This window comes from Eulemur rufifrons, chromosome 6 (assembly GCF_041146395.1).
Source record: "Eulemur rufifrons isolate Redbay chromosome 6, OSU_ERuf_1, whole genome shotgun sequence".
Classification (NCBI taxonomy): Eukaryota; Metazoa; Chordata; class Mammalia; order Primates; family Lemuridae; genus Eulemur; species Eulemur rufifrons.
This window is the reverse complement of record NC_090988.1, coordinates 56,692,303-56,706,229: the sequence shown is the minus strand read 5'-3', so window position 1 is coordinate 56,706,229 and position 13,927 is coordinate 56,692,303. Positions and strand designations below refer to the sequence as shown.

General features: G+C 38.7%; 1 protein-coding gene across 1 annotated transcript; it reads right to left on the bottom strand.

Moving 5' to 3' along the window:
• Positions 1-4,413: 4,413 nt before the first annotated feature.
• On the bottom strand, positions 4,414-5,352 carry LOC138384127 (olfactory receptor 51I2). Its single transcript, XM_069469400.1, has one exon. It carries the CDS (start codon positions 5,350-5,352, stop codon positions 4,414-4,416), a length of 939 nt encoding a protein of 312 aa, XP_069325501.1.
• Positions 5,353-13,927: the final 8,575 nt, after the last annotated feature.

Sequence of the window (13,927 nt, the reverse complement as noted above, 5' to 3'; positions counted from 1 at the left end):
AGATAGAAAAGCTACTGTGCTAGAAAAGCCTCTCTCCCTCCAGAGGATCCTCCTCCCAGCCATCCTGGAAACCATACATTTTTAATTTATGGAGACAAAAGGGATATGAGCTAACGCTACAGACAGTTATGAACAAAAATGAAAGAAAACCATCAAAAACAAAGATTAATCCATGGCCCTTAGAGTCATGCTGACAATAGGAATCTTCCTTCTTCTTTTAATAAAAGTCTTTTTATATCCAAACATTTCAGTATCTATATCTGACTATTAGAAACCACATTGTTGACTTCAATATTTTTTAGGCTTTTAAAAAAATGCATCTCTCAATCTCAACCACAAAATTAAGAAGTGACATAATATGGCATGTGCATAGGAAGAGTGAGTACTTCTGTAATATGGAAAATATTCTCTATAATTTATAAATACATACACATATCATTGTATGTGTGCATATATATATTGTTTTACTACTGCCTAATAAATATTAACTAATTCTGTAATTATGAGACTTGTGAAAAAAGATTTGTATTTGTTCAAACTGGTAAAATGAGCATTTTACATAGTATATTGTCATTTAAGTAAATATAAGTTATAAACCTATTTATAATATTTTTGTATGGATTGAAGGCTGAGAGGGTTCATTAAGAAATTATTTTGAAAAAAATGTCTAGATCTCTTTAAAAATAGAGCCAAAATGTCTAGTTTATACATAAGTAGTGTATTATAACTCTTTTTCCTTTTATAATCATAAACTTTTATTTCCACATTATTTGTAAAAATGTTCTTATAGATATTTGAATTCTAAATGTTGAATCATACTTCCTTGTTGAAGGTAATCATCAATCTCCATACCTTGTTGAATGATTGATATGGGGAAGATTTCCAATCTAGTGCTTGTAACGCAGTTATATCAGGTTGTGAATCTGTGTGCTCAGCAGAAATTTCTTTGTGTTTCAGATTTACTTTATTTGCCACTTGCACATTTAGTCAAAAATTTATTTATTAACTTTCTGATTCTTAGATTTTATGTTAAAATCTTGCAATAGATTTTCTTTTCACAATGTTATGCCAAATAGAAAAGGCCACTTGGCCCTCGATGGAGTTTTAACCAGCTCAACATGTACAGGATTTGTCTCAGTCAGAGATACTGGGCTTGGCTATTGAAACTAATAAAAAAGGTGACTCTGAGCCATGATTGTTTATTGTCTGCTTTCATTACAAAAAATAAATTGTCACCCAGGAAGCTTATTTCTCCCAGCTTGTAATTGTGAGATATTTGCCTTAAATACATAGCCCTGTGGTTCCCAGCCTTTGTTCTGTCCTCTCACGGTTCACATGAACATTTATTATATGTCCACCACTCACGCCCTTCCTTCACACCCCACCACTCAAAGCGTGGTGAAGCTTTGAAGTAGGCATTTAAGAGGAATATGTAATTAGTAAAGAAATCCCAGGAGGTGTTGACACAGCCTTCCCATATCTTCAGGTAGATTTCTCTTGCAAACCTTGATGACTAAATCCCGCAACCACTGAGTCCTCAAATCTAGTGTGCTTGGCACATTACAGGCTTCAATAAATATTGTTAAAAAAAATAAATAAATGAGTGAGCTGTAATGTTTCTTTATAAGCAAATGAAACAAAACAAGCAAGCAAGCAAACAAACAAAAAACAAAGCTGGGAGGAAAAAATACTGTTAACACCAAAATTATATAATATCCACTCCCCCAAATTGTCTCCACTTTGTTTTAGACCTGAGCTTGAGTAAAGGACAGTGACTAATAACCTCTACTAGAAGGAATGAAATCTGAGAAACACTTTAGAAAAGATTTCCTGAATAACATAGCTAGCAGTAAATGGGGAAAAATCAAGGCTCTCTGATACTTAGCTCTGCTTTTTGCGTTTCTATTAGCTGAAATGAATTTGTCATCTAAATCTTTTTAATAAAGCCAGCCACATTTCAGTGCTTTGGGTAAGTGATAACCACCTCCAGAAATTTATGGGAAGTTTTGGCTGAGGATTATACCTTACATTTGAAGAGTGTTAGAGGCTTAGGCAAATTTCAGTGAAATATCAAATGTTTAGATGTCAGCTGACAACTAAATTATACGTATACAAATCAAATGAACTACTTAAATTAAATGATTACACAATGGATAATTTATTTCCTCTACTTATTTTCTTACATATAGTTGATGAACAAGTCTTCCATGTATAATGGAGACAAAGAAAAAAAAACCGTTTATATTGTAAATATAATCATAAACCACACCAACCTATCCCTAGTATGACAAAGCCATGTGACCAAATCTTGGTTTCTGACATTCACATCAAATTCCTGCTTGCTTAATCTTGTCTTCTTCCCCTGCAGAGCACAATTCATTCTTCGGAAAAGACTCTTGCTTTGCTGCTTGAAGTTAGACAGATAAATTCACAAAGTAACTGCTGACTTCATAACCTGTGTGTTGTTCCTAGGAAATCCGAAAGCACTTAGGAGCAAAGGTTCTGCTCAGCTGTCTGGAGGGCATCCAGTTGTCTGTGCTCAAATGTACAAGCACCAATAAATAGATCAACAAAGAAATCTCAAAATTCTTTTTCCTTAGCCTCTGAAAATCAGTAGTTCTTTGAATCGAGGATGGAGAAAAGAAGAGGGAAATAAAGTGGAAAGGAGCTATAGGCTCTTCGGGGAGGCTGGTATTTATTCCATTGTTCCTTGTCCTTTCTCCTGTTATAGCACTGGGTTTCAAAGTCAGGCCTATGTCAAAAGGGTGTCCCCATTGCTCTTTCTGAGGTGGGAATCAGTGAGTGTTTACTTTCATTTAGTGACTTCCCTAAGCTTTGCCTTTGCATCTATGTATTAGTTTGAAACTAAAATAGCAAGGCATTAAAACTATTAATTGATGTTGAAATAGGAGCTTCTTATATGAATCAGAAAAAATATTTAAATTGACTGAAGACCATATTATACTCTAGATTACTAAATATCCTAATTATTTCCTATTTGAAATCATACTGAGTTACGCTATTCATTTGTTCCTCTGAAAACAATCTATTTAGTGGGCCAGGGCACATATATTGAGTGTCTTATTGCAGGTTTAGACATTTTTGAAAGTCTGGATCCCAAATTCTTACCTTATCTCTGTATAGAAATAACTTCGTCTTTCTGCCCTGGTTATTTCTCTTGATAGTTCCTCTACAGAGCTCTGTACAAAGACAAAAACTCAAGCTAACTATATGCTTTGTTGCCATGTGGTCTCTAGACCAGCTACCCTGAAAACTTAGGTTAGACTCTATAGGGCATCTCCTTTGCTTATTTGTTTGTCTACAAATAAACTTAAACTTAGTCTGAGATCACTAAAATTACGCCAAACAATTTCTTATTGTATCCTACCTCTCTGGTATCATGGGAAGAGTATGTAAGGAAAATCAGTCTAAGAGTAGGTTTGAAAGAATTATTTTCTGGTATCTAAATAATTAAGTGTCCTATTCTGCCTATCCTAGGCTTTTTTGGAACTGGAAATCCTAATCCTAGAAGGACATAATTTCTGACAACTCTTAACGTGTCATTGTGTAGAAGAAAGTTAAAATCCCAAGAAGGAAAGATGAGAATTCATGCCCCTTGCTCAAGAACCCCTCTCTCCAAAAAGTCTCTAACTCAGATATCTAAGACATTGATCATTATTTTCCCTGGAGGATGATTGCATGGTGGCCGGATTAAAGAAGTAGAGAGGAATCTGGAGATTCTTCTAAATGTCAACATCTATCAGGTTTCCTGGGTCATATTTGTTCATGCATTTTGTGGTGAGTTCAGATAGTGCACTGGATTTCACTTTGTGAAGTTAAAGCAATGCGGGAGTGTTTGGGAATGACAGTGGTGGGGAAAGCAAAGATAGTAATGATGATGCTAAGCTATGCCAGACAAAGAAGCTGTATTTGCAATGGCTGGGTACACACAGGGGAGATACATATTATTTATGTTAATCTGTATGATTAACTTATTCTCTGTGCCTCATAGGATTGTTATAAATATTAAATAAATTGATGCACATTAATAATTTAGAATAGAACTTGACACATTTAAGGACTCAGTGCATGCATCAATTATATTAGTAAAATTCATTGTTGTGGAAAATCATTCCTAGCTCAGATTAATCTTCCTCTGGAAAATTTGTCTAATCACTCAATTGCCTCCAATGTTTATCTATCAATGCCATTGGTGTTTACTGTGAGTGCACTATGCATTTGGAACTCCTTGTTTTGTGTTATAAGTTTTGCATCTTCACTTCCTGTCCTTTTACTTTCCCCCAGTACATACATCTTTCTTATACTTTGTGATGATGATGATGGTGATGATGCTGCTACTGATGAGAGCCTATGGTTACAATAAATGTCAGATCCTAAAACCAAATGTGAAAGTCATATTTTGAGGCGGTGAAACATGCAGACAATGGCGTGGCGGATCTCCTTTGTCTTGGCACTGTAAATGAAAGGGTTGAGCACAGGAGGCACAAAGAGATAGACATTCGACATGAGGACATGTATATACCGTGGGGCATGCTTCCCAAAACGGTGCACTGTGGAGACCCCAATCATTGGCACATAAAATGCAAGTACAGCCAGTATATGTGACACACATGTGTTGAGAGCTTTGAGGCGTCCCTCACGGGAAGTGATGGCCATGACAGAGTGCAGAATCAGCACATAGGAGAGGAATATAAAAAACAGGTCCATGCCAAAGGTGAATACAAGAACAAAGAGCCCATAGATGCTATTGATAGTAATTTCTGAGCAAGCAAGCTTCATCATGTCTGGGTGTAGGCAGTAGGAGTGAGAAAGAACATTGGACCCGCAGATAGGCAGCCTCTTGATAAGGAAGGGAAGAGGGAAGAGGGTGATGAAGCTCCGGGCAGTCACAGCTAAACCTATCCCAGCAATGACTTCATTGGTGAGCACAGTGGCATAGCGCAAGGGATCACAAATGGCCACATAGCGGTCAAAACTCATGGCCAGCAGAATACCTGACTCCATCATGGAGAAGGAATGAATTAGAAACATCTGGATTAGGCAGGCATCAAAAGCAATATTTCGGGCATCGAGGCAGAAGGTTCTGAGTACAGTGGGCAGTGTAGCCATGGACATGGCCACATCACTGAAGGACAACATGGACAGGAAGTAGTACATGGGCTCATGGAGTCTGGGCTCCACCCGCACAGCCTGCAGGATCACCGCGTTTCCACCAAGAGCCACAGCGTACATCACACAGAGGGGCCCTGCCAGCCAGGAGTGAGAGCTCTCCAGACCAGGGATACCAGTCAGGAGGAAGAAAGAAGGGTGAGTGACATTGAACAATCCCATGGCAGGAGTAACTCTGGGCACTTTTCAGGGCCAGATCTTCTGATTTGAAGAAATCTAAGAGTTGCACTTACAGGAGGACAAGAAAGCAGGAAGTAAGGGACACAGCAACGATGTGTACACAGTTGGAAACTGATGTACTCATGAAATCACTGGTTTGCAGATGGTTCAAGCAAACTTCTTTTCTTCATATTTTATGATCATCAGGCTACAAGCTGAGCTTTCCCTCTGTTTTATGCAAGAAGGAAGACATTGACAAATACTTTGATAATGTCGATTAGTTACAAGGAAAGTGTTTAAACTATGTTATTTACAACTTTGATGTACTTTATAAGCATCATTCAATAGAAATATGTTAACTATAATTCATAAATAGTTATGATAGAGGAAAATAAGGAATTTGAGTCATCAATACTTCTGGGAAGTATTTAAATATTTTCGTTAAAATTTTGTTCAACTCAGATATATTGTTATTAATGAGAGAACTCCCCAGAGCTGTCTGGAATTATGATATGTGCTTGGATGGAGACGGAAAGGGGCAGGGAAGTGCGGAAATAGTTGCCTCTGGACATCAGCTTTTCAGCAGCAGCGCTGCTGCAAAGAAAACCCCAACAAAAACAAACAAAAAATACATACATCTGTGCAAAGGCACAAAGCTTTTTCTGTTGTTAGAAAAATTGAGTATTCTTCCCTAAATATTCTACACAAATATAAAGGGAATATTTATTCTATTATATATAGCATAGGCACACTAACCTTTAGTCTGTGGGAGGAAATTGTTCCAAATACAAACTTTCACACCCTTACACAGTCACATGTACTCTCAAAATAACTATTACTCACATAGACGTATCTACATATTCACAGCAGCCTTATACTGGATCTTACTATACGCCAACAGCACACTCTCCCACACATTCTCTCCATCTCTCATAGTTTTACTCTTATTGTACAAATATATCTGCACACTCCCTCTTGATCTTTACACTGTTTAACATGCCCACGTCTTGTCATGCTCATATTCAGTCCACACTGATACATGCAGCATTTCTATGTGCATACACTCAGGTGTACACACAGATTTGTATATTTGCACAACACTTCTCTCTGCACGCTTGAAGACTGCTCACTGTTATTAATCCACTCACCCACATAGGCACCTTTCTAAACCCTCAAGTATTGTACTTACTCACAATTTTTCTTATACTGGCATTCATATATTAATTCCTACAGCCATTTCTCTGTGAGAGTAAAGTGTTTATTCTCCTATCATTCAGATGTTTGTAAAGGTTTTCATGGTCATTGCTCCATGGCAAATAAGGATAGAGAAGGCTGGAAGGCTTTTTAACTAGCAGACATATTTTAGGCTTAATAGGGTACCCTCCTTTGGAAGAAGGGCTCTAGAAATACATACCACTGTTTTCTCTTTCTCCTTCTTCTCCAACCTCTAACAAAGCAAGGTCAGACAATGCTCTCAGAGTTCTTTCTGATGGGAATGGAGGAGGAAAGGGAGCCCTAGCTATCTGAAAGTGACAGAGATGCTGGAGTGGTGTACAATGCAGCATTGTCACTCTAGGAAGCATTTTTGAATTTTCCCCAATGGTACAGAACTCACATGCACTATGGTTCCCAGCAAGTCAGTGACTACCCCTCTATGTTTACACTGATTACATCTCTTCTGGTCTCAGAACTCAGCCTGTGCATGCCTGTGTTCTCTCCAGAATTGTGATTCCTTGGGATCCAGGACTGACCAACTTTGTCTCCTGTTTCTCCCATCTGGTTATAACATCAGTCTTCATACAGAGCCTCATAGAAAGTAATTGGAAACCTTAAAAGAGAACTGAGCTAATGTAAAGATAACAGAAAGAGAAGGGAAAAGAAACAAAGCTGAAAGCAGGATTCTGTTCAGGGCAGGGCCAAGGTAATTCTGGCTCTGGGGACTTAAGTGTTAGTATTTGTGGAAAGAAGGATACCTGATAGTACTAGGATCACACCTCTTCCCATACCCTGGCACCACTAACACAGTGCGTTGTCAGGATAGATAGGAATAAAGTAATATTGAGAGACAAAATGAATACTGATTGAACATATGCAATGTGCTAGGTACCTTGCAGAGAATTTTACATCGATTTACTCATTTACTCTTTGTTAGATGTGGACACTCAGGCCCAATGAGATTAGCTTGCCTCATAATTCACAGTGACAAGGTGATAAGACTGCGAAAGAAGAAAAAAAGAGTTATGGGATTCTCTACTGTCTTACCAAGGTCTTTGAGGCATCATTAAGACATTGGAGAGGAAGTTGAAAAGAAAAATAGAGGTATGCATTTCAGAACTAAGATTTCTCAGGTACCCTTAAACTAGGGGACTGAGTGTCTAAAGACAGAAACATATGAAGGAAATGAGGCAAAAATACCTGTCTCCAAGGCCAGACTCAATTTCTTCTGCTTCTGGAACACAGAACATTTATATTACTGAAGCTGTGTAAGAATCAGGATGCTTATGGGGAAAGGACCCTGGGCTGAGTGTCAGGAGTCCCGGGATTTGACCCTTGCTCTGGCAGGTACTGGCTAGGTGAGTTTGTAAAAATCCATTTCTCTTTCTAGACCTGTGTCTTTTTTATGGCTTTTTTTTTTTTTCTTGGATATTCTCTGAGATCCTTTATAACTTTGATGTTCTTTTACTTTTTAGCTTCTGGTTGAGCAAAGGATGACTGTGAGAGTTTGCTAGGGTGCTGATGCGAGACAGAAAGAAGGTAGAGGGGGCTGGAAGGATGTATAGAGAGGCTTTCTAAAGACCATAGCTTTCAATCTATGTCATGATAGCAAAAGACTGGAAATAAGTAGCTATTCATGGTTCATCTAAATTTTTTGGCTAGGTGATTTCTCCTGTTCTTTTAATCTCTTTGGAACTTTTACATATTTTGTTATCTCAGAATTCATAAGGCAAGAGCTAATTGAGACCATGTGTGCTTCAGCTGTTAGTTTGTCATAGATTCGGTTGTGACCACTTTACTCCCAGATTTCTGAACCTTTCCTGTGTCCTGAGCCCTGCTTCCCTCTCTGAATTTGCAGCAGTGTTAATAAATCATAGACACACTGACATTTGAAGCTTCGAGTCTCCGGCAAGTTGATTATGGCAAGTGAGCAACCTAGAGAAGTACAGTGAGTTGCCCAGGGTTACACAGTCAGTTCATAGCTGTGCCAGAACAAGAACCCCAAGTCCAGGGATCTTTCTTCCTCCTCTGCCCACTCTAAGATGCCGCTATCAGATTCCCTCCTCCCAGGATCTCCCACTTCACCTTGTCCTACCCCTTGCCCAGTTCAACCTTTTCTTGGTGGAGGCTTCAGGAAAATCAGCCGGCTTACCCCTTTAGGGTTTCGTACCTCACCAGAAGACAGACAGATGACAGCCACCCACAGAACAACAAGTCCTTCTCTCTGTCTGCTGAGCTGAATTCATGCCTGCCACCTTTATATCTCACTCTAAGCCCCGGGGTGAGGAACGGGGAAGTGACACTGACTTTGTGTCTGAAAAGTCTTTGGGAAGGTTTTAGTCTCCTGAGGTCCTTAACGACTCCTGGGAATAAAGCATGTGCTTTTTTAGCTGAAAAATCTGCCAGACCAATTCTCTACCCAACTCAAGACACCATCTGGTGGTGGATGGGTAGGCTCTGTACGGGAATAGCTCATTACCTTCTGAGAGATTCCAGGTTTATGTAGTATTAATATGTTGCCTAAGCCCATCCATTGAGGTACAATCAGAAAATAAATATTTTTACTATTCTTGTCCTTTTAAATGTATTGGGTGGAGCTAGTTCTTTTTCTAATCCTGGATTAAAGCTCAATTCCCTACATTTTCTAGTCAGATTTAGATAATAAAATATCCACTAGTGAATAATTAGAATGTTCAGCATCATGTAATAGTCAAACTTTCTAGCAGTCAGCATTCCATGCTTCCCTCTTCCCCTCTCCTTCACTTGCTAACTGTGGTTTCTGGTTTCTCCTCCAGGGAAGAGAGAGGTGGGAAAATGGAAAGTTCAAAATCCACTGGTGTTGCCATTAACTGCTATCATGTTAACTGGGCCTATTAAATGTCTAAAGCTGACTCTTTCTTACATTTGGTGCTTTCATAAATTATTCATAGAAGTGTCTCTTCATCTTTTACATCTTCTCCTCTTGATTTAATGTCATGTATCCTTACTCTGTATGGTGGCTTATAACTCCAGCCGCAACCCAGCTCACCCTTGTGGAACCATATACTCTTTTGGACAGGATCTAAGATGACACTATGCCTGATCTTTCTAGCATGTAGCCCATCCAGGAAATGGTCAGCATTCCTCTGTAACAACAGATGCCCTATCCCAATGCAACAATAGTCTTTCCTTCAATCCTGCTATCAGAGAAGAAAGGCACATCTATCAATTTTAGATTTTATCCACTTAGACTTAACATGTACTGGGTGTGTGTTATATTTAGGGACTGTTGAATTCATATATATAAGTCACATTCTAACCTAGGAAAGAAAACCAAGGTTCAGTTATGATCCGGTCAAATATAAGAACCATACCAATTCCTTTTTTTTTTTTTTGAGATAGTCTCTCACTCTGTTGCCCAGGCTAGAGTTCCATGGTGTCAGCCTAGCTCACAGCAACCTCAAACTCCTGGGCTCAAGAAATCCTCCTGCCTCAGCCTCCCGAGTAGCTGGGACTACAAGCATGTGCCACCATGCCCGGCTAATTTTTTCTATATATTTTTAGTTGTCCATACAATTTCTTTCTATTTTTTTAGTAGAGACGGGATCTCGCTTTTGCTCAGGCTGGTCTTGAACTCCTGAGCTCAAATGATCCACCCATCTCGGCCTCCCAGAGTGCTAGGATTACAGGTGTGAGCCACTGCGCCCGGCCAAGAACCATACCAATTCCTTTAATTGAGAAAAATTAAAGAAGTATTAACCAAATATTAAAGAACACATAATATAAACGGAATAAAAATATGTCATTGGAGGTAGAAACTTCAGGCTATAGCTTCTTACTCTAGGGCTGGAGGAACAAAGGGAAGAATTTGGATTTATTAAATCTTACAAGTTTTAGCGAAGAGTGCTGCAAGGCTAAAACTCAGATTTCTGAGGAGTCTATTAATTATTTCTAAAATTATGTCTATAATTTAAATTAGCCTCTGTAACGAGTGTAAGAATACCTAGATTATAGTGCATGTTTGATATGTCAAGATATGTGACTAGTAACTAGAGCACTGGGCAGTTGCATGAGTATATTTGCATTTGTTTATATGTATGTAAATTTGAAAAAAGCAATGCAAATGTTAGTAAATAAACAGCTGAATGTGTCTAAGGATATATATCTGGGGTGGGGGTCTCAGAATATGTATGACTATGTATGTGTGCATACATGTATGCAATGTGTTTACGTTTCCTGATCAAGGAAGAATTAACATACTAGTGAATATGAATGATGACATCAGGGATGATGGGTCCAAGAATGAGATTCTCCTGGGAGTAATTCTCCTATGGCCCAGATAACATTGGGACATTCTCCCAATTATTTCCACTCCCCCTCCTCCTACCACACACAAATGCCTTGGGGTTCTGGGATATTCATAAATTTATGAGTCATAGGAGAACTAGCTGATGTCGCTCTGCCAGCTGGACCCACAGCACAGCACATCCAGCTACAAGTGAAGTGTCTTCCACCCAGTGAGTGCTCCTCTTTCAGATTGCCCAGCTGGGATCCTTATTTAGACTTTACTCCAAACTTTAACACTTTTGCTGGAACTCCAGGCAGATTCTGACCCTTATATTTTCCCTCTAAATATGAGACAAATCTGACCCCTTCCAAAGTCTAGGATCACAGAGCCCTGGTGCCAGGTTTTCATCTGAATCATAACCCTAATAGTAAACCACATTACCACTAGGTTAAGGGGTGATGCATCATTTATGGATTATTATCTTTTGGGTATTTTATATTTCTTGTTTTAAATCCTACAATTTGAATTATCATTTCCTATACCTGGTTCTTGAGTGTGCAGCTGGAGAAAGATCACTGAATCAAATGAACTGAAATTATTCAACAATGTGGTCTTCAATCTTACCTGGGTTTTCTGTATTGTGTATGTCATAGGAACATAATTGGTGAGGATATTACTGTGGTTTCCAGTGCTGATTCATTTGTGACACTTGTGTGTGTGTTTGTATATATTAATAAATATGTGTTTAGGAGGGTTTAAACATAGGGGAGTATTTAAAATATATTGTATAATACCAATGAGTAGCTATGAGTCTTCCTAAGTTCTGTGGTGTGATAGTGTTTTGTGTGAACAAGGGAGTGTATGGTAGCTTCTGTGTATGTGTGGATGTCAGATATGTGTAACTGTGTGTAGGAGTATAGAAATGTATATTTTCTGGTACCTTTGAGTGACTGTGTGTGTGCATACTTAGGCATATGCTGTGCATTGCTTGTGTTTGTCTCTTTCTTTTTGACCTTTCTTCCAAGGTTGGTTACATTATGAAGTCTTAACTTACATCCCTGTGAACAAAGCAAGGGAAAAAATGGCTGTTGCATGGTTGGTGGCATTGTTCTCCATGGGGGAGAAGTTTTCAAAATATTTTTCCAGACTAAGGAAAATATGGAGCATAGATAAAATATTACCTTTTTGGACTACTTCAATTCGTATGCCAGGGGTCACAAGACAGTGGGGAAAACCTATCTTGTGGAAGAGTTCTTAGTACCTATTGGTGCCACGAAGAGTCTTTCCATTAACTTCACTGTGTTTACCAAAAGTGCTAGAAAGAGAATGGACATTCTAGAAAGAGCAAAGGAACCGAGGAGCCATTATATCTAAATTTCAGCATGGAGCTTTAATTTTGAAATGCCAGATACTACGGCATTACAATTAAAGAGCTATTTTAAATAAAGGACATGAAGCAGTTTCCTTTGATGTGGTTTCTCAGCTTGCACCGTCCTGATTATTGTTTAATTTGTCTGGAATTAGGTTGATTAAAAACAAATGCAGAAAAGAGATTTCAGTAAAGATGGTAGAGAAGGAGAAGTCAAGGTAGGAATAAAATTGTGAAAAAGTGTGCCCTTGAAGGAAGAAGGTAGTTCCAAAAAGATGAGTTACCAACGGTGTTAACTGTGACAAGAAGGTTAAATGAATTACAAGAGATAATACTTTCCATTAGATTTAGAGACAAAGAGAAATTTGTGACCATAGAGAAATTTGCTTTAGTTTTGAGGGGGGAAAGTGTAGAAGCCACAATATTACGCAATGAGCAGTGAGAAAAGGCAAAATCAATAAGATTGGATCCCTGACATTGGGGATCTCAGAACTAAATTGGAGAAGCAGGTACATAACCAAACAGATTATAGCCTCCCATTTCTTGGCACCTGGAGATACAATGTTTCAAGGAATTTGACAAAGAATTGGATTGGGAAAGAGTCATAGAGTGGCAGCTAGAGGGAAAGATTATTGTGTTTTTATGATGGTATGTTCTTGCACATACTTATTGCATGAAGAAAAAGAGGCAGAAAGAAAGAGATTAAAGATACAGTGGATTAACATAAAAGGTCTCTGAAGGGGGTGACAAGAAATGAATTCCTGAAGGTGGAGAGCCTGGCCTTGAAGAAGAACAATCTCCTTCTCAGAAAACAGGGGTTAAGAATGAATCAAGATGTGAATAAGTTTAAAATTTAGGTAACAGCAAGTAATAATTTTCTCCTTTTTTGATTTCAATAAAATATTTGCTTCTTTGATTTTATCCAACTGCACACCCAGTTTGACTATAGAATTTATGAAAGTTTGGGTTTTACCATGTGTATGTGAAAGACAGACAGAGAGAAGATGAAGGTGCCAGTCTTAGCAGGGGAGTAGGACAGGAAAAATGTGAGGAAGGAAAAGTTAATAGACAGACCAGAAGGAAATGGAGGAACCGTGGAGACTCAAGAGTTTAAGTATGTGGCCTTGAGAAGGTAAGAGAGCCGCAAGGTAGAAGCCTATGGTCAGAATGTGAAAGACTGAAATTTAAGATTTCAGAGGTGGAGTAGTTTATGGTGATGACAAGTTCAGGGGCAGCCACTGGGATTGGGAGGCTGAGGTGAAGTCTAAGTAAAGGTAATTGAAGCTGTGATTTAATAGCAGTAGATGTTTCATCTATGCCATCTATTAAAAAGTCCCCAAAGGACTGGGCAGTGTTTCCTCTTCCCAGTCTATCCTAATTTCTATTTTTTTTTAAATTTCCAAAATAAGACTTCTGTGGTGAGATAAGGAAATGGAAGGATACTGCAGTCTCAAGTGAGGACTAAAGGACTTTGTTCCTGTTTTCTCTGACCATGCCTTGCCATGCTATGGATGTGTTACAAAAATGAGTAGAACCCAGTTGCTTCCTCAAAGAGCTCAGAGTCTAACCTGTGAGTCAGGAACATAGATAGGCAAACATTTTCAATCTCTGAACTTTGAATCTCCAACTTTGTTGGAGACAGGATATCTGAAAGAAAGAAAGCGAAGAACTCCCCAAACACACCCTCCTTGGCCCATTCCCCATCTGTACTCTCCCACCTGCCTGCC